Source organism: Suricata suricatta, chromosome 7 (assembly GCF_006229205.1).
Source record: "Suricata suricatta isolate VVHF042 chromosome 7, meerkat_22Aug2017_6uvM2_HiC, whole genome shotgun sequence".
NCBI classification, from domain to species: Eukaryota; Metazoa; Chordata; class Mammalia; order Carnivora; family Herpestidae; genus Suricata; species Suricata suricatta.
In genome coordinates this window covers 38,234,771-38,260,588 of record NC_043706.1, presented here as the reverse complement: position 1 = coordinate 38,260,588, position 25,818 = coordinate 38,234,771, and the positions used below count along the sequence as shown (strand labels likewise).

At 45.9% G+C, this 25,818-nt stretch overlaps 1 protein-coding gene and 1 long non-coding RNA gene across 2 annotated transcripts; both read left to right on the top strand.

The window, feature by feature from the left end:
• The first annotated feature begins 12,379 nt into the window (after nt 1–12,379).
• On the top strand, nt 12,380–12,920 carry LOC115296611. The gene is made up of 2 exons (XR_003910948.1): nt 12,380–12,522; nt 12,699–12,920. It is a non-coding gene; the product is annotated as an uncharacterized LOC115296611 (long non-coding RNA).
• Nucleotides 12,921–14,547: 1,627 nt separating this feature from the next.
• Nucleotides 14,548–18,605, top strand: LOC115295228 (trem-like transcript 4 protein). The gene is made up of 5 exons (XM_029943169.1): nt 14,548–14,607; nt 16,698–16,950; nt 17,382–17,429; nt 18,154–18,217; nt 18,593–18,605. The coding sequence occupies exons 1-5, from the start codon at nt 14,548–14,550 to the stop codon at nt 18,603–18,605; spliced, it is 438 nt and encodes a 145-aa protein (XP_029799029.1).
• Nucleotides 18,606–25,818: the final 7,213 nt, after the last annotated feature.

Below are 25,818 nucleotides of genomic sequence, written 5' to 3'. Positions count from 1 at the left end.
ATGTTTACTCTTTTCTCTTCTGCATTTCCCTGAGCTGCTCCCTCTTCACACTTCCCTTCTCAACTGCAAAGTAATGGGCAAGCCTCTCAGGGAACATGGAAGGCACCCCTGTGGGGCAAAATCCTCTAGCAAAGGGGAGGGCCCCAGACAGCCAGCATCCAGTGGATCCTGGTCCTGGGACCAGGATAAGATGAAGGGGAGAGGACTCTGGGGTGGCCATGGCTGCTGCTGCTGCTGCTGCCGCTGCTGCTGCTGCTGCTGCCGCTGCTGCCCTGAGCCTCAGGTAAGGAGATGCAGGGGGAGGGATGGAGATGGCTGAAGGGCTACTGCTAAGAGGGGTTTCTCTCACTTCTTTAGGAGGGACTGAATGGGATCGGGGTGTGGGCTAGACACAGGAAAGAGAAGAGAAGGTAAAGGATAGGGGCACCTGGGTGGCTCAGTCGGTTAAGCGGCTGACTTTGGCTCAGGTCATGATCTCACAGTTCGTGGGTTCAAGCCTCGAGTCAGGCTCTGTGCTGACATCTCAGAGCCTGGAGCCTGCTTCTGATTCTGTGTCTCCCTCTCTCTCTCTGACTCTTCCCTGCTCATACTCTGTGTGTGTGTCTCTCTCAAAAATAAATAAAGCGTTTAAAATTTTAAAGAAAAAAGATAAAGGATATAGACTGTGCAAGTTAACCCTGTCCCAGCAGGAACTGGGTGATGAAACAGAATCTGGAGCCTCCTAAAGTGCACTGTGAAGTTAAGAAAATTATATGAAGTGAACTGAACAATTTCTTATCACTGGGCTGATTTCCTGGGAAGGAGGGAGTGTAAGATACAGTCTCTCCTTAAAGGAACCAGGCACTGAGGTAGAGGAGGCATTAGTAGAAGGGAAAGGGAAATAATAAATGGGCAAAGTCACAGCATGAAGACAAAAATACGGTGGAAGTCTCTCTAGCAGGGTACAGGAAGGCAGTGTGGAAAAGAGGGTTCTGGAATCAGACAGAGCTGCGTTCAAATCCTCTCTGCCACTTTCTACATTTGTGACCTCAGGAAGTCTTCCAACCTCTCTGAGCCTCAGGGTCCTCATTTGTAAGTGGTACCTACTCAATATTTATTTGTAAATGTCCTAAGGTGGTTGTCCTAAGAGTTAAACAGCAGACTGATGTAAAATTCTAATGCTCAGTATTTAGGGGACAGTCAGTGCTTAATAAAAGTTACGATGGATGATGATGGTGGTGGTAGCGGTGGAAACAGGTGCAGGGTGATCAAGGGTATTGAGGGTTGAAAGGGGAAAGAGATGAGTGCAGGTGGAACTGTTCAGGTAACTTCTCTCTGGGACTAGAGGGGGTGGATGTGGGTGGAGATGCATGGGGGAAAGCACTCAGCCTGGGGACGGCCGGGGCTAGGGTGAGGTGCTGGGTGCTGGAAAGCGAGGGTTGTGTCTGGGGAAGTGCAGGTAGAACAGAATATGGGTTGTAAAACTGGCCAAGTTCTCTTTCACTTTTTTATTATTAAAATTTTCCCATCTACAAAATATGGAAAGAATAGTCACCGTAAACTTATTATCTAGATCAAAACATCCAACCATAATTGATATTTTGCATTATTTGCTCCATATGTGTGTACATTGCTGAGATACATTTTTATAAATATATTAATTATATTTATTAATTGCAAATATAAAATTTTATTGACTTATTATTAAATGTTTATTAATTTATTACATATATTAGTACATATTACATGTATTTATAAATATATTGTATATGTTTATATTATGTCATGATATATAACTATATAATTATGTATCACATATATGTATATATAAAATTGCTGAACCATTTCAAAATAATTTACAGAAATCCTAAATTACTCATAAATGCTTGATGGAGCTACTAATGTTTTTGATGTGCAGCCTTATATCTTGGGTGGGGTCTGTGGGTGTAGGGATGGTGGAAGGAACATTTGCTCAGTGAAGGACTTTGACTTCTCATTCTAGGATTCCAAGCTGTAGGAAAAGAAGAGAAAAGAAAGTGACTGCTGGTGGGAAAGACCTTGACCTCATTCTACTCTTACAGTGGCATCTTCTACTCCTCCGGCCTGAAGGCCTGGCAGTGGGTGAGGAACCAGCGCCCTCCAGAGACAGTGGTGGACTCCAACACTTAGATACAAAGACCTAGGGGTGCCTAGGTGGCTCAGTCAGTTAAGGTTAAGTGTTGAACTCTGTTCGGATCATGATCTCGAAGTTCGTGAGTTCAAACCCAACATCGGGCTCTGTGCTGACAGCTCAGAGCATGGAGTCTACTTTGGATTCTGTGTCTCCCTCTCTCTCTGCCACTCCCTCATTTGTACGTTTTCTCTCTCTCTCTCTCTCTCAAAAAAAAAAAAATTTAACAGGGCGCTGGGTGGCTCAGTCGGTTAAGCTTCCAACTTTGGCTCAGGTCATGACCTCACAGTTTGTGGGTTTGAGCCCGCATCAGGCTCTGTGCTGACAGCTCAGAGCCTGGAGCATGCTTTGGATCCTGTGTCTCTCTCTCTCTCTGCCCATCCCCTACTCATGCTCTGTTTTTCTCTGTCTCCATAATAAACATTAATAAATTTTTTAAATAAAAAAAAAAGAAAGAAATGAAGAAACAAAGACCTAACTGGCCCAATCTAGGGATATGTGTTGAAGGTTGTCCCATGGAACCCATATTCAAGGTCACAATGACAGCTCTGGTGGCAGGACTTGCTTGATCTCAGAACCACAATGACAGCTCTGGTGGCAATGCATGATTGACCTCAGAACCCCCATGTCCTGTACAAATGGATTTAGCTGATACAGTACAAAGGTGAGAGACAGCAAGACCCTGGACAGGAAAGGAAGGATTTTTGGGGGACTGACCTCAGCCACAGGCTGGGAGAGCTGCTTTGGACAGAGTAACCAGGAAAGCTCCAGACCTGAAATCAGTGCACCTGGGTCTTCCATGCTCACTCTTTGCAAGTTTGCAAAAGTCCCACCAGCTCCTCTCTCAGCCTCAGCTTTCTCACCTGTTAAGACAAGAAAATTGGTCTAGGTGATCTCAAAAATTCTCTTACTCTACGTCAGAGAACCTGCTAGAGGAACCAGACACCCAAACATCAACTTTGTCCAAGCACTTGGTTCATTTATCTCCCTCCTGTGAACTAGGCCCTGCTATTCCCGTGGTACAAGGAAGGGAGGCTACAAGAAGTTAGGTGACTTACCGAATCTTTCAGCGAGTACTTGGTGCATCTTGGATTCTACAGAGATCTACCTTGATTGGGTGGTTCTTGGTGAATCCTCAAAATTGGCCCAATTTGGGGCACCTGGGTGGCTCAGTCGGTTGAGCAGCTGGCTTCGGCTCAGGTCACATCTCATGTTTGTGGGTTTGAGCCCCGAGTCAGGCTCTGTGCAGACAGCTAGCTCAGAGCCTGGAGCCTGCTTCAGATTCTGTGTCTCCCTCTCTCTCTGCCCCTCCCCCTCTCATGCTCTGTCTCTCTCTGTATCAAAAATAAATAAAACATTAAAAAAATGAAAAAAAGAAAAGAAAAGAAAAAATTAAAAAAAAAGAAAGAAAGAAAATTGGCCCAATTTGCCAGTTGAAAGCTGCCTCCTTTCTCAAGGGATTTAAAAAAGTAGTATATGAGGGATACATTCTAAAAAGCAAAATGAAGGGCCTTTCACCGACCTTGAGTTGCTTCTTGTTGGCGAGGGCACTACCAGTTTTTTGGAAAGCCTGTCTACCCATGTGGGGAGACAGAGCTGGAGAGGTGGAGTCAACACTTCTGCCTCAAGCTTCTTAAGAAACCTCCTCTGGAGACAGTGAGTTGGAGGGGCCTCCACCCCATAGGACACTGCTGGTCCACATCCTGCTCACCCCAATATGTGAGTATCAGGAGAGGGCTGGGCTTCAGCTGGACTTCGAAGTGTCTAGAAATAAAGAGCTGACTATGCAAACTGATGGGGCTGTAGTCAGGACGGAGGGAAGCTAGTGAGCCCATGAAATAGAATACAGTCATTCCCCAGTACTTTAAAAACACCCAGTGACACCCAGTAATTAACCGGCTGGTTACAAAGGTCAGTTAAGAGGTTCCATTGCCCTGTAGTCAGGGACATCTAATTTTTTTAATTATTTTTTTTAAGTTTATTTTTATTGTTTAGAGAGATAGAGAGCAAGGAGGGGAGGGGCGGAAAGAGAGGGAGACAGAATCCACGCAGGCTCTGCACTGTCAGCACAGAGCTTGACTCCGGGGTCGAACTCACAAACCATGAGATCATGACTTGAGCCAAAGTCAAAAGTCAGACACTTAACCAACTGAGACACTCAGGTGCCCCAGGGACATTTTATTAATTTGGTCTTAGTGTCTGAATTCTGTGGAAGTACTAACACCTTGCTCTTTACCCAGGGAGGTCGGGGCTGTCACAGGACAGGAGGAAGTATACAGGCCCAACTCCCATTCTCCCTGTGCCCTGAACATCCTCAGTGACCTTGAGCAATTCCTTCACCCCTTTCTGGCTTACCTCACTGTGACGTTCAATGGCTCCAATTCTCTGGATTCTTCTGTATTTATTGGGTTCAGAGGAACACAGGCCTTATGTTTTACACTTGTCAGAGTTTGCCCACCCCAGACACAAGCAGATGGTATGGGCCCACTGGGTCTGACTCCATCCTTCTGCCTGGTACCTTTACTCAAATCTTGATAAGGACAACAAAAAAATAATCAAGAATGACTGAGTCCAGATTCTTGTATGACAAGTGTATCAAGTTTAGTACAGGATAAATATAAACATAATTATTTTCATCACGCCACAAAAGATGCTGTGGTAGACTGATTGTAGCTTCATCCAGTAATTGGAGAGAACTTTAGGCTAATGTGGCTAAGGATAGTGAGTCTAGTACAGATTGCTCTTGCCTGAAGGAATTATTAGTTTCACAGGGGAAACAAAATATAGTCCTATGAAAAGGGCACCCGCGGTAATAATTGGCTTTGTATCCAGAGGTAGTAAGGGACTGATTTTTAGTTATACCAAATGGACAGAGAGAGTTTCTTTCTGGGGTGGGCTGGGCATACCCAGAGATAAACGAACTTTCCCTCAGTGGATTGTGGGGAGTCCTTCTTTATTCTTCTTGACTTTTTCTTCTTCAGTTTTCCAGGCTGGGGAGGGCATGGCAGTTGCCAACCATAGAAAGAAACTTAATATATTGGGGGTGGGGATTATTTGGAGGTGATAATGTTGTCCACCCAACCCCACTACAGGAAGGGAGGCCTAAAATGGGAATTTAAGAAAAGAGAAGGTGGGCTGTGAAGGGCAGGAAGGAGGTTGCCTGCCTCATGGGTGAGCTCCATGTTGGGTCAGAAGCAAAAGCAGGACTGTTGTGGCAGATGAGCAGGTCATGTGATGGTGATGGGCTGGGAGGGTGTGGGCGCTGAAAGCTGAAAGACCCTGAAGGCTGAGACCAGCTGGATGTCACAGGGATATATAGGAATGGAGTCAGGAAACATGGGTCCTAGTGCTGGTTCTGTCTGCTAAGAGACCTTGGGCTCTCCCGTCACCCTGTTCCTTGGAGGTTGGACTGGATGCAACTGAATGCATCTTTGTAGATGAACCTTTGACCTGCTCAGGACTTTATGAGTCTTTCCCTCCCAGTCTAGTCCCATGGCAGTGCACTTGGGAGAGGGCCGCTTGGCATGCAGAAGAAGGTTCCTCTCTGGCTCGGATTGAGTTGGCCGGGTTGTGCACATAGGCTGGTGAGCTCAGGGTATGTTGATCCATCCTCATCAAGCATTATCTGGGCACTTAGCAGGAACCCAGTGTCAGTCAAGGCTCAGAAGAGTTTTTAATCTCTTCTAGAAAATGACACTAGCCAAGAGAACCAACAAAGGCAATCTGGATCCAGAGTAAGCTGTCTGACTGAGGGTTGCTGCATGGAAACCAAAACAAAGCAGTGTAAGGGCTTAGCTGGGGCCCTCAGCTCAGGCCCCACATGTGGACTCCACAGAGCCAGGCAGGACCACATGGAGGACCTTCTCTTGCTCCAGGAGGGCTCAAGGAGTCTTGAACCCTAGCAGGCCGAATGACCTTTGCTTCTATTTCTATCCTGAAGCCCCAGTGCAAGCCTTGAATGCAATTACCTCAAGGCAGCAAAGTCCCATCCACCAGCCTTGGAGGAGAAGAGCCAGGGGTTGGGGAGCTAGGAACATACAGGTGTATTATACCCCTGCTTACAAGGCACCACCTGGAAAACCCCTGGAAAACGTGGCCCAGGTGCAATGAAGTCTGAGTAATCAAGAGCCTCTTCCTTGGAACCAAAGGAATGGGATCAACAGAAGTCCGTCCCTACACTGACTTGCTGGGGAGTGGGGGGTCAGAAGTGAGTGTCCGAGAACACTACCTGGAGGAGGAGAAACATCGAAGGCACAAAGGGGGTGGCGTTCCATGCCAGGGGCAAGTGGTAGGAATGCACGCTCAGAGTGTGTTGCCTACAGAGGTAGACAGTTGGGTTGAGTGGCGAGGAGAGGGCAAGGTTAACATAGGATCATAAATCCAAATGGCAGAGACCTTCGAAGGCCATGCAGTCATGTGCACTTTGTCCTATAAGCAATGGGGAGCACAAAGGGCTTTCCCTAGAACCCCTGAGGGGAGGAGTGAGGGTCTTGGTGCAGAGTGACCCAGCAGCTATGTGGGAGGTCTGGGGAAGGAAGGTGTTAGGGGCAGGAGACCAGATAGATTCCTTTGGGGTAAGAGCTAGGGTTAAGACCACGGGAAAAGTAAAGAGACCTTGTCTTCAAAGGGTGAAAACCCCTGTGTAGCTGCTTTCATGGCCAGGAGCAGACAGATCCCCATTATCGTGAGACACAATTGCATGTGTCAAAGAAATTGCAAGTGCAAGACAGGGCTACTCTGATGAGTCCAAGGGGTTCCCTAAGAGAGAAAGTCAGCTTTAAACCCATAGACCCTCATGGCAGTAGCGACAGGTAAGACCTTCCCTACTCTTTTCCTCTTCCTTCCCGCTGCTCCTGTCCTGGGAAAGGGGGTCGTCAGAAGCTGCCAGCGGGACATGAAGAAGATGGCAGAGGAAAGAAAGAAAAGCCAACTTGTACCCTTCTCTCCCTCTGATGGGGCGACAGAATCTAGATGATTTGAAGATGATTTCGTTTTACACACACACACACACACACACACACACACACACACCCCACACTGAAGTGAAGCTAGTTTGGAGAATAAACTTTATATTGCTTAGAAATGCCCAGAAGGGTGTCAATGAATAGGCAAAGCACAGAGGGGCTTTAAGGGAGTGAAACTACTCTGTATGATACTCCAGCTATGGGTACATGTCAGTGCACATTTGTCCAAACCCACAGCATGAACAATGCCATGCATTAGGCAGTGAGAGGAGCAGAATATGCCACCTGAAAATACATCTCTCTGGCATTAGGATTATTTTGAGAAAGAGCAGACAAAGAAGAGGCTCTGAAAGCAGAGTGGAAGTTAACCTTTTGTAAGAGAAGTTAATATTTATGAAGGAAATCCCCATTGGCAAAGTTGCCTCCCTTTCTGTACCAGGACAAGAAGGATGACTGTAAATCATAGGAGAATCTTATCAGTGGAGAAGGAACTGATTGAAATCTGTGTAACAAGTCTTAACTCTTGTTACTATGCTTTTCTTTGAATGACTATTCCCATAACCATTTCCCCACACCCATCTTTTTCCTTTGGCTATTGACAGAATTTAAGCTGGAGTTCTAAGTTACCTTAGGGAGTTACTCAGTTTTTCTCCTGGGTATCTCCCCTGTATACATGAGGTATACATGTGAATAAACTTCTGCTTATTTTCCTTTTGTTAATCTGTCCTTTATTACAGGGGTCTCAGCCAAGAACCCAGAAGGGTAGAGGGAAAATTATTTTCCTTGCCTACATCTGCCAACTTCTAGCTTTCTTCCATGGAGTCTGTCCACCTCCAGGCAGCCTTTTTTGGACAGGATCCAGGACAACCCACACTGGCGGTCTCACACATGTGCAACTCACATCTGGTCATGGAGCCCTGGTGGATTGCCATTGGGATGTCTAGCCACTGGCAGTCTCTGTCCATTACAGTTCTTAAACTGGAGTCAGACACCAGTCCATTGTGTCTCACAAAGCGCAGAAGACATTTAATTTCTCTAAGTTGTTACCGTGAGGTCCCTCTCCCTAGGCTTGAGGTAAGCAGCAGACATCACTCCCCTCTACCTCCAGGGACATAATACACATAAACTGTGTCTAAAATTCCTCTCCTAATCTTTATAATCCCCACCACACCCTTTGGTGTGGGTGAGATTTGGATACTGTTTTGCACGTGTTGCACACTGGTCTCCTGCCCCACTTCAGAATATGGCACCTATTTTCTTGGGACTTTTGTCAGTCAATGTTTAGTTGCAAACAGCTAAATCCAATCTGCCTATTTTATGCAGGTAGGGATTTTTAAAAACTAGATAGTAAACGATTTACCAAATCAGATTGTACGACGAGCCACTGGGAATGACCCTCAAAGCCACACTACAGTGGGGGCTGCTAAAAGGGCCACTGCTCCTGTCACAGTCAGGGCCCTGATGAATCAGAAAACTTTTCAAATCAGCCAGCTGCCGGCATAGCTTCTGGTTCCAGAATCTCCTGTCTCAACCACAATCCACATCAGTGAAATGGATACCTTTCTCCAACCTTAAGTCTCACGAAAATGCATTTGATTGAGGGGGGCCTCAATTATCTCTGGAACTCTAGATGCTGGAAAGTCTGAGGAAGGATGTGCAGACCTTTCACTATATGAGAAGGCCCGTGAGACGGAGGTAGGAATGGTCCACAGCATCTGCCCAGACAATCTCAGTCAAAACTAAGATGAAAATAGTGCAAGTTTGAAAGGTTTTTGTTTTGGTTTGGTTTTTATTGTCAATGAAAAACAAGTACAAATATACATTCTTTGCTAGTTACCGCAAAGATACCCTTTTGTCCATTATGAAGTTATGTTACAGTAACAAGTGACTATTTACCAAAAACAAAATATTAGACATTATAATGTGCTGTATATCATCCTGAAGACATAAAATGATACAAACACAGAGAATTCCTATTTTTTCATGTTTCAAAATCTAGGGTACTTTTCTCAAAAACCTCTGTATTTTAAAAAATGACTCCTATTTCCTTTCACTTTACTTCAATCCTGAGATACCAACATGATCATTCAGTGACATTTGGAAAATTCAGATTCCATGGCAGTCACGTAAGAGAAAATTGTTCCATTTTAGCATTCTGTAAACAAACTTTTCAAAATCTCACAAAATCAGAACTGATTACATTTGGAACCAATGGCAGACCTTTTTGGATAGGAGCTGATCTTCAAGGACCCGACTCTTTGGGGCTTGAAGGGAACCTTTGCCTAGTTGTGTAGAGAATGTCACCATCACAGGCCCGGGCCACTCGACTGAGTAAATCTGAGCCTAGGGTCCTTGCCCATCTCCCATGCCCGGGCTTCCTGGCCCACTCCTTCCTCCTACCTGAACATTCCCACTTCTACCAACTGTATGATTTGGGATAAACCTATTCTTGTCCCAGGTTGGACCTACATCCTCTCATTTACGTTAGGAAGTAACATCAACCTACATGATAGGAGAGAAGGCCAATGGAAAACAGAATGTGCAGACATATGGTATCTGTCCTTCTCCGCCTGACTTATTACACTTAGCATGACACCCTTGAGGTGCATCCACTTTGCAACAAATGGCCAGATTTCATTCTTTCTCATTGCCATGTAATACTCCATTGTGTATATATACCACATCTTCTTGATCCACTCATCAGGTGATGGACATTTAGGCTCAATTTGACAATAAACTATTAAAAATAAAATTAAATTAAATTTAAAAAAAAGAAAACAGAATGTGAACATGCTCTGTTTTCACCTTTTTTTGGTTTATTTATTTATTTTAGAGGGAAGAGAGAGAGGGAGCACATGTGCACGATTTGGGGAGGGACAGAGGGAGAGAAGAGAGAATCTCAAGCAGGCTCTGCACTGTTAGTGCTGAGTCCAACAGAGGGCTTGAACTCATGAACCAAGAGATCATGACCTGAACCAAAATCAAGAGTCAGACACTTAGCCAACTGAGCCACCCAGGTGCCCCCATATCTTGTGCACATTCATTCTATATTATAATAGAATATGATGTGCACTTTAGTGGAAAAATGCATTGTGTCTAGCACACTCTTCCTTGTGTTATCTGATTCTGATTCTGTGGAAACTATTTTATAGTTTTATAAGTTGTAGATAAGCGACAGACCTGCAGATTCTGTCCTTTCCTTCCTTCCCCTGCTGTGGGGGGAAAACAAACACCAAACTGCTTTGTTTCCCCATGCAATTCAACATCGCTTTCCTCCATATAAATGTACGCTTCTTGACTTCCTTTTCTAACTGGTTCTAACATCTGCCTGGTTCAGAACTCACTGAATATGAGTTTAAAAGAATCTTTTATGCATGTTTATTGTGACTTATATTTTTCATATTTATTTTATTTAGTTTTTTGAGAGAGAGAAAGCACGTGTGCATGTGTGGGTGAGTGGGGGAGGAGCAGAGAGAGATGGAGAGAGAGAATCCCAAGTATCCCCGGCGAGGTCAGTGCAGAGCCCCACGTGGGGCTGGATCTCACGAACTGTGAGATCATGACTGGAGCCAAAATCCAGAATCGGATGCTTAACCGCCTGAGTCACCCAGGTGCCTCAATGGGGGTTTATTTTTAACTGTATGAAAGTCACCATTTAACCTTTTTTTGAAAACTATAACTCCGTTTTTAAAGTTCACTCAATATTTTTCTTCTGACACTGTCCTTGTTACTCTATGTAAATCTATATCTTGGATTTTTTTTTTACTGCAGCATGTGATTCCTTGTAAATGTTGAATTTTACTTTTCCGAATTTTACTTCTGTTGTCTCTCATGATAGACACCTAAGTTGCTTCAGCAGATGACTATAAAAAATAAGCAAACAAGCAAAACTCCAGAAAAACGAAAAGCAATTTCAAATAAGCATCCCCATTATCTTCCTGGAGGATCCATATAAGACTCTTCTAGAACACATACCCAGGGGATATAAGCCAAACAGACCAAAGCTTCAGAAACACACCCATACAAGTCATGACCTGATTACCTCTGGGATTTGGTGGTAAAGGTTGGTCTTACCAACACAGGGTACTGGTCTATTGGACAGTCACCCGGGGGGAAAAGAGGCTTTTACCCTCTCTCACTCCACACATGAAGTTAACCAACATGGATCTTAGACCTAAATATGAAAAAAAGTATAAACAATAAAGCTTCTAGAAGAAACCAGAAAAATATGAACATGGAGTAGGCAAATATTTCCTAAACAGGACAAAAACCATAGTAACCACGATACAGTATGCGTTAGGAGTTGGACACTGAGTGTAGGACAGTCACACATTCATTCCATGTGGAAGCTCCAGAACTTTCCCACATTTTCACTAATACTGAATCTTATTCAACTTTCTAGTTCCTGCCAGTCTGCTGAGTACAAAGTGGCAGCTCAGTGTTTTCACATGAGTGTTTCTCTGATAACTAATGAGGTCAAACATCTATTCGTGGGCTTCTTAGGCATTTGGACTTTACTGTTACCGTTTTCTTCTGATCATCTTGCTCCTGAGCTTCCTTTCTTCTGCCTACTGATGCTTTAAAAATTTTTTTCATGTTTATTTATTTTTGAGACAGAGACAGAGCACGAGTATGGAAGGGGCAGAGAGAGAGACACAGAATCCAAAGCAAGGATCCAGGCTCTGAGCTGTCAGCGCAGAGCCCAGTGCAGGGCTTGAACTCACCAACTGTGAGCATCCTGAGCGGATTTGGATGCTTAACCAACTGGGCCACCCAGGTGCCCATCTTCTGCTTGCTGATTCTTAATAAACTCTTGGTTCATTTAGATATTCATTCACAGTCAGTTGTAGGCACTGCAAACAGCTTCCCCCAGGGTCTCATCTTTTGGTAACACACATCAGGCCAGGCCCAGACCCAGGCCTCAGTGATTTGGTGCAGAAGATACAATGAGCTGTTTTTAGACTTAGACAGTCTGTTACGTACACTGGTGGTAAAAAGAAGACCAGCCAAATGTTCCAGCTTCCTGGGGTCCTTGTCCCAAACACCAAAACAAAAGGAGTCAGTGAACTGCATCGAGCTGTGTGATACCCCACTGCTGATGAGCCCACTGACAACTGCCACTCAGGGGTCTTACGGTCCACAGCGCTGTTCTGAGGGCAGAACGCCTCTTCCCTTATCACAACACGGGAGGTGATGAGAAACTCTTCCAGACGATCAGGCAGTGAGTGGCCAGTGTTCACTGACATTCTCCCTCATTCCAGGAAGAGACAAGTGCTCCTGCCCCGACTCTGAGTAGCCATAGTTCAAACCTTTACCTGCACAGATCCTGTGGCTGCAGGCAGGAGGCCAGCATCCACAGAGGGCTGCTCGCGGACGTCACTTTGGTCCACAATAGCCTTCGCGTGACAAGTAAATGTTTATGCTGTGTGCTCAAACTATTTATAACTACATGCCGCCTTTGCCACCCTCGCCACATCTTACTGTTTATATTCACGTGCCTTTGCTGTTCCACCATTGTCGTTAGTATTCCCTTACTTTTCCAGGCATTTTCTTGCCCAGGTAAATGGTTTCATTGTTCACTGTAGAAACTTCCTGGAAGATCCAGTGACTCTTCAACGGCAAGCATCAAGAGGTCGTTTGCACCCTGAGAGTCTTTGAATCCCTGCCTCAACCTTCTCCCCTTGCTGGTCCTAACTAATCCTGGACAGTGGTGCTCCCGTCGGTCTGCGGTCCTGGCGCAGCCCCTACTATGCAAAGCCTGCCTTGAACCGAACATCTCAATAAATTCTGACCTTGCCTTCCTCTGAGATGCTACCCACAGCTCTGCCGAGGTGGTGCTCTCCCCGACCGCCACCAGCAATAAACTCCGCTTTCTCTCCTCTGTAGGTCATGCTGCTGATATTTGGGAAGCCAGTAGGCAATGATGTAGTTAAATCCACTCCTTTTCCCTTTAGGAGTTGGGTTTGATGATCTTATTTGCGATGTACTTCCCCAATCAATAGCACGATAATGTTTTGAATACTGTCTCTTAGAAAATGTGCAAAGAGGGGCACCTGGGTGGCTCAGTCAGTTGAGCGTCTGACTTTGGCTCAGGTCATGATCTCATGGTTCGTGAGTTCGAGCCCCACATTGGAGCCTGGAGCCTTATTCGGATTCTGTATCTCCCTCTTTCTGCCTCTCCCCTCCTCACACTCTGTCTCTCTCTCTCTCTCCCTCAAAATAAATAAACATTAAAAATTAAAAAAAAAGAAAATGTGCAAAGATATTCTCATACATGATCTTCTATTAGCTTTATAGTTATGACTTTCACAAACACCACACAACAAAGCAATCTGTTCCTTAGTAGGGGTGCAGGGTGTTGTTAAAATTGACCTCAGTCATTAAAAGCTGTGTTAGAACTCTAGTCACTAACCATACGTGGCTGTTTATGTTTAAGTTAATTGAATTAAATAAAAAATAAAAATTCAGTTCTTCAGTGGCATCTGCCACTTGTCAGATGCTCAACCACCACACGTGGCTATTGGCTACGGGCCTGTGCCGGAAGATTCAGGACATTTGCTCTGCAGCAAGAAATTCTGTCAGAAAACCCTGCTTTCAAGCTTTGTCTTTCAGCAGGACCAGTGGGTCAACCAAGCTTTCAGTTCCTTTTTATGAATTTAGCTTCTTATTAATACAGATTGAAACTTTTTATAGCACGTGATACTTTTACACCTGGGTAGTTTGATTTATAGTTTCCATTCAATTAAAGCAGTAAAAAGAGTCTCACACTTTTAATTTTTTATTCTCAAAGAAAAGGCTCATATTATCTTTGTGCCTCGATCTTTCCTTCTTTTAATCCATGAGTGTCCCCCAATGCTGCCTTGTCCTTGGGTCTGCAAGGCCAAGTATAGCCCATTTGGAGGAGGGTCGATGGGACACATTGCCAGAAGCTGGGGTGGATGAGGGCCGCTCAGCAGTGAGCAAAGTATGTGTTGGGTGCTAGGGTTCAAATGCACAGCTCAGCTGGGAAACCTCCGTGAGACCTTGGACAAGTCACTGGCCTGTTATGCAGCTCAGCCTCCACAACAAGGGGCTGGAGATGTGCTCCGTGGCTCCTTTCCCATCAGCTCAAGGCACATGGCTGGACAATGCCACAGGATTGAGCAAATCGGGGCTCATGCAGTAAATGAAAAAAGCTATCTGGCCTTCAGGGAACTCAGTTGTCTGGACATGAACGAAGAGTGTCCACAGTAGGGTAGTGACAGAACACAGCACAGGGTCAGGTACGAGATTGTGAGCAGCCGGATCCTGCATACAGGGAGCAGGGTGGTGGCTCCGGGCCAGAGTCCTCAGCACCAGCTTCTTGCAAGAGGACCCCCCTGTGGCCCGGTATCTGGGAAGCTAGCTGGGGAGCGGCCCTGGGAGGCATTCAGCATAGTTTGAGGCAGGACCATCATGGCGGTCAGGACTAGGGCTATGGCGGGGACCAGACACACTGGGGAGCCAGAGACGGAGGTGGGTGCACAGACTGTAGGGTCTTCATGCAAGCGGAGGCCTCTAACAGAACCTAGAAGTCTAATTAATACAGGGTAGCTGAGCACTCACGTTAGCTCTGTGGTGAGAACACGTGGTCACAGACAAGAAGTGGCTGTAGACATCTCCTCCATTTTCCCCTTCTGACCTGGGCAGCCTCCTGGTGGCCCAGTGACAGCTTGGGCTAGAGCCTTCTGCGCATTTTCTTCAGAGACTCCAACTTCCCACCTCCTCCCTTTGCTGTTACTCTTCTCCCAGGGGATCTCTAGGGCCAGTTCCACAACAGGATGAGGGCAGGGAGATCCAGCGACCCGTGTGCTCTTGAGCAGGCCAGGTATCCACTCGTTTTAGGGGAGTGAGACAATCTTGTTACCTGAATAGGACTCTCTGAAGACTGAGCATACCTAGGGAGAGCTAGTTTCTAACCAACTGGGAAAGCCAGCCATGTAAGTTCAGCACACATTGGCTACGTGCATGGTTGGTGTGCTGACCTTGGATAAACTTCTCCCTTAAATGGCTGTGTTTGCTGTTCTTTGTGCCTTAATCAAACCAAGTTTAAAAAAAAATACCCATCGTTCATTTGAGGATTGTTTGGTATTTTCTCTCATGAGGTTAGGAGTCTGGGGAGGAAGACCGTGGGAGGGAAAGTGCCATTCTTGTCAGATCATGGCGGTGGTACATAAGACCCACGTGATTATCATGGTTGGTCTTACTCTCGATCACAGGGCTGAGATGGTGCTTGCCAGTTTGGGCCACTGTGATGTCATTCTTTCTCTCTTTCCAAGCTGTTCTTTTTGGAAGGAAGATACCACAGACAGCCCACACTCAAGGTGGGGATTACAGCCGCCCCTCACCTTGAGGGCAGAGCATCTATATAAATTATTTGGAAGTCTTTAGAATTCACTTATCTGTAAATTTATTCAGTCATTCATTTATAGCAATATGGACTCACAGATAGTTATTTTACACTTTACCACTTTATTTTGTTGCTCAGTTTATTCCAATATTGGCTATCAGGGTTTTCTTTGCACGTTTTACACACCCATTGTTAAAATGAAAGACTTTTTCATCTTTCACCCATTCAAGTATTCTTCCAAACAATGTTGACGGAGAGCCTTTAGGGAAAGAGAGATGATGAGATGGAGCTGGTGCTGAGCTGCCCTCCTTGGACCCATCCCTCCAGCCTCCCTCTGATATGCCTGCTCAGTGCTTCTTCTCCGGCCCCAGGCCCTATTTTTCTCCAGGGACCATCGTAATGCCATAACCCCAGGATGAAAACACATCATTGACTCCATGCCTGGCTGTGGAGTCCCTGTCTGGCCTTGGGTACCATGGAGAAGCCATAGTCCCCTGACCACTCACAGGAGAGAAAGAATAAAGGAATGGCCCCTTATTTCACCATGGGTCTCCTCTTGGGCATTCTCAGAGCTTTCCACAGCAACAGTGGAGGAGTGTGATGGGGTGGAAGGTGTGGCATGACAGAGAGGAAGAGAAGCTGGGCAAAAGAGAGCCACTGAGGCAGGACTGAAGTCTCCAGACCCAAAGACCGACCCTGCAGGTGGTGGCCCCTTTCTCAGGCCTGGCTGCTTCTCTCTCCCCTCTGCCTGCAGAGCCCACTTCTCCAATTGAGGTATTGGCCTTTCTCGGTTCCTCCGGCTCAGAGATGCTGGGAAGCTGGGGCATAATCAGGCCTATGTTCTGTTTCCCTCTCCCCGGAGGCACCTCTTCTTCATTCACCTTCAGAAGCAGGCTGGGGGTGGCATGGCTTGGGGAGCCCTACGCCTGCTCCCACCCACCTGTCTTGCTGTGTTCCTGGCCTCAGGTGAGATGGTGGGGGTGAAGGTCAGGGATGGGGCTGGGAGCAGGGTGGCTCTGTGATCAGAGGGCTGGCTTTGGGGACCCTTCTGTGGGAGTGGGTTTCCTCTCCCCTTATCCCAGCTCTGGGAGAGGGAGAGCTGGGGCTAGTCAGAGCCCTGACTTGAGGGCCAGTTATCTAGGCTCCTGGGGAAATAGATTTGTACCTGAGGAGCTTCATGAGGTGACAGGACAGGCACTCTCCTGTGCATTGCCAGGACCTGCCTGCGGGACAGCCCTACAAGGAAAACCCGGTGTCAGCAGACATCTGCACACGAGTATGCCAGACTAGTCTCAGCTCCAGGCCCTGGCTGGCAGGTCGGGACTCTTCGCACACAGTCTGGGGTGGACTACATGCTGGCTTCTTCACCACCAGGATTCAGCTGAGGGAGGAGGACTCGGTGCCCCACTGGTATGGAAGCTACAACTCGGTCACTGTTCTCAGAATTATCAACCTGTTGGTATCTCCAGGTGAGCTTCCTTCTTGAGAAAATGCTCCCCTTCCTCCCAGGCCTGGGGGAAATGTCCCTCGTCCCTTCATGCACCTGCATCACCTCAGATCCTACCAGATCTTCTGCTCTGATCCAAGGAGAGTGAGGGGCCTGTCTTCCAGGAAAGGGCTCTTACTTCTACTCCATCCCAACTGTTGAAAGGACCTGCGCAGGGTTCACTAGACAGAAACCTGGAGTCTCTCTCTCTCTCTCTCTCTCTCTCTGATTCTGTTTCTCTTTTTCTTACACATATATACCAGCAGCAGTGGTGTGAAGACCTTAAGCACTGGCCTGGCCTCACTGACCCTGAGGGACTGTCTCGGGTCCCCTACCTCCTCTTACAGCTTTGGGGCCAGACTTCATTCTGTCTTCTGTGCCTCTAGACAGTTATTTCTTTTCTTTACTCTTTAGCCCCAACCACTGCTGTGTGGACACCCACCTGGCTCCTACCAAGTACAGGTACTAGGGTCTCCGTGTGGAGAGAGCGAGAAGTGGCCAGGCAGCTTGGGTAACCTCAGATTTGTGAAAGGAAGCATCAGGGAGGCCTTCTTCTGGGATTTTAGCTCCTGGGTTTTAGGCTGGTGGGAAGGTACCTTCAGGGCTTGCTGGGCTTCAAATCCAGGGAGATAAGCATTCATGACCTGAACATGAAGATAGCCATGGATGGGCTGGATGTCCTAGGAAGCAAATCTGTCCAGGAAAACCCTGCACCTGTGTTCCCCAGCCCTGCGCCCTTGCTTCCCACCAGCTTGGGGAGAAACTCCTCCCCTTTGGGCCCAGTGCCAGCCTGGACTTCAGCTGATTATAAATATCCCAGGTATCAGTTACTCCTGGCCTGAGGGACACTAAAGAGCTGGCTCTGGGATGCCTGGGTGGTTCAGTCGGTTAAGCGTCTGACTTTGGCTCAGATCATGATCTCACTGCTCATGAATTCCAGCCTTGCGTTGGGCTCTATGCTGACAGCTTAGAGCCTGGAGCATGCTTCAGATTCTTTGTCTCCTCTCCCTCTCTGCTCCTGCCCCACTCACACCCTATCTCTCTCTCAAAAATGAATAAATATTAAAAAAGAAATAAAAGAGCTGGTTCTATCTCCTTTCCACTTCCTCTCAAGGTTTTTGAAGGCTGATACTATTCTCTATTCTGGTTCCCTGAGCAGTCACTACCTTCCTTGTGACCTCCTTAGTTCTGATCACTTCTCCAGAGGGGACCTCCTACTCCCCCTCCTCTCTCAATGGCTCTGAGTTCAGGTAGGTCAGGGGTCTTGCCAGAAGTGAGGGTCCTGGAAAGGGAGGGCCATATAGCTCATGCTAAAGAACCCAAAGATTCTTTCCAAGGCGGTTGAAGCACAGGGTGCTACAGAGGAGTCCACAAGGCTCAGATTAAAAATTGGGGAAAGAGGAATAAGGAGGAGGATACAGGTCATTAACTCTGAAAGAACTGTAGAAAATTCAGTTAGACATGGGATTTTTGGCATGAGATCAAGTGGAACCAACATAATGTGGAAGCCAGAGGCTGTACTGGCATGCAAATGGTGGGTGAAGAAAGTGACCACAGATGGTAGCCAGAAACATAGCAAAAAAACGGGAGAGGAAATTTTTGATTTCTGCTCTTGACTCTTGCAGTCATGAGCTTTGAGACCATCAAAACCTCCCCTTCATCGCAGAAGTAGGCTGCAACAGCCTACGTCACAGGTGCTCTAGGGGACTGAGAGGCCAAGAAAAGCAGTGGAGTACTGATGAAGATAGAGGGTCAACTGCCTATGGGTATTTGATCCCTAACCCTTTCCTTCTCCAAACTCAGAGACAAGTGGGTTACAAACTAAAGAGTATCTCCCAGTGGTTAAAGGTGAAACACTGGTCAGAGGACGGGAATGGCAGCAATGTGGGTACACAAGGGGTTATCCTTGTGTTCTAGGGCTTACCTCTCCCACTCTTTTAAAGTGTTTATTTATTTTTGAGAGAGAAAGAGAGAGAGAGAGAGATTGAGCAGCAGAGGGGCAAAGAGAGAGAGGGACAGATGATCTGAAGCAGGTTCTGTGCTGAAAGTACAGAGCCTGGGGGCACCTGGGTGGCTCAGTCAGTTGAGTGGCCAACTTCAGCTCAGGTCATGATCTCACAGTTCGTGGGTTCCAGTCCTGCGTCGGGCTCTGTGCTGACAGCTCAGAGCCTGGAGTCTGCTTCTGATTCTGAGTCTCCCTCTCTCTCTGACCCTCCCCCGCTCACACTCTGTGTCTCTCTCTAAAAAAAAAAAAAGAAGAAGAAGAAGAAGAAGAAGAAGAAGAAGAAGAAGAAGAAGAAGGAGAAGAAGAAGAAAGGAAAAAAAAAAGAAGAAAGTATAGAGCCTGACTCAGGGCTCTGACTCACAAACCATGAGATCATGACTTGAGCTGAAGTTGGAGGCTTAACTGACTGAGCCACCCAGGCACCCCTCTCCCACTTTTAAAGTTAATTAGTTAGAAGGATCTAGCCTTCCATTCTTCCACTATCACTAGACTGGGTATATGATCACTCCAGGGGAATCTGAATTCGAAAGTCAAAACAACTTGGTGTCTTAGGAGAACTACTATCTTAAAAGAATGACAACATAGTAAACAAGAGACCATTTGAATCAGAACTATGGGAACTGACAGCACAGTAATTCTAGGTAAATATTAGCAGAATGGCTAAAGGGGGTAAGGGAAGACATAAATTACATGAATCAAGAGCAAAAACCATTCCAATTGCTAAATCAAAATAATAGCTGTGAAAAATATTATGGTTAAAATAAGGACCACAGTATATGTGATATATAAAGAACAGGGGCACCTGGGTGCATCAGTCAGTTGAGCATTTGACTCTTGATTTTGGCTCAGGTCATGATCCCAGGGTCAGGGATAAATCATTGTGTCAGGCTCTGTGCTGAACATGGAACCTGCTTGAGATTCTATCTTTCTCTCTCTTTGCCCCTCTCCCCTGCTTGTGCTTTCTCTCTCTCTCTCTCAAACAAAAAAATTTTTTTAAATAATTTTCAAAAGAATAGATGTGCCTGGAACATAAGCTGGATGAAAAGTTCAAGAATTCTCCCAGGAAGTTCCCGTAAAGCATTAAGAGATTAAAGAATCAAAGAGAAGTGAAGAGACATGGAAAAGTAGAAGTACCAACACATGGTTACTAATAATCCCTATGGGAAAAAAAGATGAAAAGGAAGAAATATTGGAATAAAAAGTCAATATAAATCTCTCAGAATTATATAAAAAGGAAAGATCTCAGATCAAAGAGACTCATATATTACCAAGAGGGGCAATAGGAAATACATGCGCGCATACACACACACACACACACACACACACACACACACACAGCCCTAAACCCATCATATGAAGTGTAAGAACATCAAAGACAAAGAATAAATTCTAAAGAATTTCAGATCACTGGCAGAAGAGTAAGATTTAGATCTATAGTAGATTTCTTAAGAGGAGCACTGGATGCCAGAAGACAATTGAGTAAAATTATTAAAGGACTGAAGAAAAGAAGTCTGTACCTAGAGTTTTATATCCAGCCAAATTGTCACTCAAATAAGTGATCATAATACTTTGGGACTGGGAAACACACTATCAGTTTAATATTTTATTTTTTATTTTTTCAAAGAAAGGCAGAGTGGCACATGCAGTGTCTCATTTGGATGTGTCTGGAGTCTTGGAAGCTTGACTACCCTCCAGTCTCCTTCAAACGGACCTTGGGAGTTTGTTTGGAGGCTCTAGCAGGGAAGGGCAGCTACTGCATGCCATCCTGCTCTTAGGGGGAAGGTCATCCTCTTTGACCAAGTGCCGGCTTCAGGAGGGACGCACCCGGAGCAGTCAGGGAGGAAGGGGACACCCACCTAGCCAGCCAGATCAACCGAATCAAACCTGGTGATCAGTGGGGTGACATAGCACAGCCAGATTGCTCCCCCCACAACCCCGCTTATTTTTTTTTAACGAACTTGATAAACTTACTATAAAATTATACGGAAAAATAAAGATGCACAAACAGCGATGTCCATCATGAAAAAAATAAAAAAAATAAGACTCATCCTACCAAATATTAAGATCTACTACTAAGTAATACAACTGACATTAGTGGTGCTGGAACAGCAATATGACAAATAGACAATGGCACGGGCTAGACTTCCAGACCATTCCATATATACACAGGAACATACTTTATAAGGAGGCACCATGAGGCAGTGGGGCTAAAGGTTCATTATTTGGTGGGCATCCTTGAGAAAACTGGCAGAGTACATTAAAAAATAAAACAGCCCAAAGTGCTGGACTCCTGCCTAACACTAAATAAAAAGATGGACTCCAGACAGATTTGACATCTATGTGAAAAATAAAATCAGTAAGTTAATAGAAAAAAAGAAGGCCCTGCAGATTAATATCTGTGCGGCCTAGGGATAAAGAAGGTTTTCTTTCTTTTTTTTAAAGATGTTTTTTTATTTTAAAAAATTAAAAAAAAAATTTTTTTAATTTATTTTTGAGAAACAGAGACAGCGTGAGGAGGGGAGGGTCAGAGAGAGAGGGAGACACAGAATCTGAAGCAGATCTCAGGCTCTGAGCTAACTGTAAACACAGAGCCTGCTGTAGGGTTCGAACTCACAAACTGCGAGATTATGACCCGAGCCGAAGCCAGCTGCTTAACTGACTGAGCCATCCAGGCGCCCCTTAAAAAGTTTTTTTAATGTCTTATTTTATTTTAGATAGAGGGAGAGACAGCGTGAGCAGGGGAAGGTCAGAGAGAGAGAGGGAGACACAGAATCCAGACGGGCTCCAGACCCTGAGCTAGCTGTCAGCATAGTGTCTGACGTGGCGCTCGGACCCATGAACTGTGAGATCATGACCTGAGCTGAAGTCTAATGTTTAACTGATTCAGCCACCCAAGATTTTTATCTATTTAAGTAATCTCTACACCCAATGTGGGGCCTGAACTCACAACCTCGAGATGAAGAGTCCCACACTCTACTGACTGAGCCAGCCAGGCACAAATCATAAGGCTAAAAAAAAAAAAATTTTTTTTTTGCTTGATTACATCAAGACTGAGAAATTCTGTTTAATGAATAACACTATAGGAAAACATATCAAGCAGATGACAGGCTGGAAAAGATGAACTGAAAATATCTAAAAGTAACACAACATAATCTGTAATATAAAAAAAGCCATGCCAATCAACAAGATGAAGATAGGAATCTGGGGGGAATGAGGAAAGCATGTGAAAGGCAGTTTACAGGAGAGGGAATCCAAAAGGCAGACTAATGATATTCATACTTGTTAGTAATCTAAGAAATGTCCATTAAAATAACTACGAAATGCCACTTTTCAACCAACAAATGGAGGACACAGTCAAGTACTTGGTGGCATTAAATGTGTTACATGAGAGCCCTAGGATAGAATAGACAGGCACGTTATTCCCCGCTCCCGATGGCTCCACGTGAGCAGGGACCTCCTAGAATTCAGAGCCTAAGGCATCTCAGGGACTATCCAAGACATCACAGCTGAGGAAATGAGGCCCCAAGACCCCATGGGGCTGTTGAAAACCTTCACCCATGCACTTAGGAGCACAGACAGGGCAAAGACCCAGATTCCTTACTAATGGCTCCTGAGAGCCCTCCCTGGGCCCCTCTGTGTGGCCCCCATACCTGATCTGCCTCGCTCTGATTCTGGGGCCTTCTCCCTACCACCTCCCTCACCTGCCACCATCCCAGCAAACATGCCTTTCTTGTCTGGCCTCAGTAGTCTCCTGCTGATGGTTCCACTTAGTGGGATTGTTCCTACTCCCTGGGCTTTATCCCTCCCACCTCACGAGCTCTGATCCCTATCTCTTTCTGGAGGCAGGCTTTAAGGGGAAGGGGAGGGGCAGCTGGAAGTAGGTGAAAGGAAAGGAGGGGGAGAGGAAGACCCTGCAACAGGGACAGGGTAAGAGGAAAGGGCAGAGAAAGAGGATGGGGAATGAATGCACTTCAACTTATGAATTTCTTCCTTATCCTCCCTCCTCAGGGTGATAAAGCACTGTGGGGACAGCAGTGAGGGAGGTTTCTGATTATGCCTGATGAGCCCTGGCTTCAGGACCCTTGGGTGCATTTAGCATCCTCCATGGATCCAGGATCAGTACCTATTCTCCTCCCTCTGCCCAGCGTCCCTCCTAACCACTTGGTACCACAACCCTGTGAAGAAAGCCTTCTTGAGACAATTTCCAGCCCCCATTCACCTATGGTGCCCCTTCATCCCAGTACTGAGCGTTGGGAGACCCACCTCTCCAGCCCCTAGTTACCCCAGGCCCACCCCTAAAAAGTTTCTCTGCATCTGGTCAATGCCTCCACTCCCTGGGCCAGTGCCCAGGTAGCACCTTCCCCCGCCTCAGCCCTGCTCCTTCTCTCCCCAGACTCCTGCCCTCTCTTACCACCCTCTCAACTGGGCACCTCACATCCTCACCTTTTCTCTGTTTCTTGCCTCTGCACTCCCTGAGAGTTCTATGTATTTTCCCTGGTGCTCAAATGCAAGCCCTTGAACTGAAATGCATAGGGAGAAACTGAGCAAGAAGGTACATGAAACTCACCAACCTTCTTCTCCTCCCACCTCCAAAATCTTAAAAAGTAAAAATAACTAAAAAATAAATGGTTACACTGAAAATACGAAAGGCTGTAAGTGGCAGACCAGAAACTGAGGGACTTCTAGAAGTTAAAAAAAATCAGATGCAATTAAAAATGTCAGAGCAGGTGCCTCACTGAGCAGCCCAAGATGTGAGCAGAAGACAATTAGTCCAAAATGCTTTGTCCACAAATAAGAGGTGACAACCAGGGTCCATTATGCTGTTTGGTTTATATGTGAGGAAATTCACGTGGAACAAACAGAATAATTGACCAAGAGTGAAAGATAAATGTTTCAGGGAACAGAAGATATCACATCCATAAAACAAGAAAAGGCAAGAGTCATATTCAGAACACTGAATATTCAGCAAGGCCAGAGCTTCAAGCCCTCACAAGCTACATCCACCATGAACAATCTTAAAGAATTACAGTCAACAGATACGCCATAAATATACGTTAGTGGTAGGTTTTTTGTAAATGTCCTTTATCAATGCCAGGACATTCTCTTTCATTGGTGCTTTGCTGAGTTTTTAATCATGAATTGGTGGTGGTCAGGGCAGTCATGCAAAGATAATCCCATAATTGTCTTTTATTCTGGTGATGTGGTGAATTAGGTTGAATGATTTTCAAATGTTCAACATAGGCTGCATTCCTGACATGAACCCCACTTGGTCATATTGTATTACATTGTTACAGACATTGATGGTTTTGACTCACTCATGGTTTGTTAGAGATGTTTCTGTCTATGCTCATAAGGCATGTACATCTGAGTTTTTCTTCTCCTGTAACATCCTTGTCAGGTTTTCGTATCAAAGATATTCTGACTTAACAAATCAAGCTGGAGTGTGTCTCCTCTATTTTCTTTTTCTTTTAAGTTTATTTATTTATTTTGAGAAAGAAAGAGAGTGTGACCAGATTAGGGGCAACAGAGAAAGAGGGAGAGAGAGAATCCCAAGCAGGCTCAGAGATCCACGCTGAGCCCAACCCGGGGCTCCATCTAACTACTGGGAGATCATGACCTGAGTCAAAATCAAGAGTGAGTTGGTTAGCTAACCAATGGAACCACCCAGTTGCCCCTGTCTCCTCTATTTTCTAAAGGGTTTCAGTAACATCCACGTTATCCCTGATGTTAAATCTTATTTGGTGCAACTCATCAATGATGTTGAAAACTGAGCCTGGAATTTTCTTTGTGAGAAGGGAAATTTTACTGCATGCAAATTAGACTTTAGTTTGTTAACGAGGAAAATAAATGTAAAGAAAAAGTAGAGTGCCCTGTTAAGCTGTTTTGTACATAAAACCCTAATGTATATACATTTTTAGAGATTTTGATAAATCCTTCCAAATTTTTTTCCAGACACTTTGAATCCAGTTTATACTTCCTCTCACAGTGGAATGAAAGTGTTGGGTTTTTATAGCCTTACCGTTACAGCTATCTCTGTGATTCCAGGCAATATGTCCCCACAAGAGATAAATGAGACGCCCCCTCCCCCCTCAACTCCTGAAGCCACTTTGGGCTGGCTTGGAGGAAAGGAAGGAAGGAAATCACCAAGCGCTGGGAGGGCAGATAGCCTTTGAACGCAGGGGTCTGAGACTGAGAAGACGTATTAAAAAAGATTATTAATAAGGCAAGTGTAAGATGTCATTTGCGAACTGAGAGGTCTGGAGTGACAATTGTAGCTCATTCCTATCCCCCAAATGCCCGGCCGCCTCGCGTGGTGCCTAAGACTGTAGAGGAACGAACGAATGAGTGAACGAAGAGTAAGTGAAGAGCCTTAAAGTTCGGAGTCAGCAAAAATCAAATGTCCTTGGCCTGGGATTTGGGAGTTCAAGTTCAGTTTAAGACTTGTTACTCTGAGTCCCGTCCAAGGAGAAGAAAGTCGGCATAAGTGAGTAGGGGGAGCAACCCAAAGCAGCGGTTGACACAGCTCCTGGATGTCAGAAGGCTGACCATCTGTTTCTTAGAGCTCGGGGCTGAGTGAAGGGTGGAGTCCTGGGCCAAATGCTGGGTCATTTTGGCTGCAGCCTGGCGGCTGTCTGCGCCAGATAGGGTTGAGCGAAAGGAAGTTGAATGGGCTTGCGCATGCCGGCGGGGGGCCGGGTCCGCGCCCAGGGGCTGGGGGCGTGGCTTCTCGAGTAGCGGGGGTAGGGGAGCCAGCGACAGGGAGGGGGCGTCGGGAGAGCTAGTGGGGGATTAGACGGGATGGTAGGAGAGCGGGAGAGAGGGATAAAGGTTAGGAGACAAGTGAGC

Bases quoted from the DNA above. Each gene is read 5' to 3' on its own strand.
- LOC115295228 (XM_029943169.1), top strand. From the start codon at position 14,548: ATGGCGGTCAGGACTAGGGCTATGGCGGGGACCAGACACACTGGGGAG. The intron at 14,608-16,697 runs GTGGGTGCACAG...GTGCATTGCCAG, and splicing joins CTGGGGAGCCAGAGACGGAG to GACCTGCCTGCGGGACAGCC. The intron at 16,951-17,381 runs GTGAGCTTCCTT...TTTACTCTTTAG, and splicing joins CAACCTGTTGGTATCTCCAG to CCCCAACCACTGCTGTGTGG.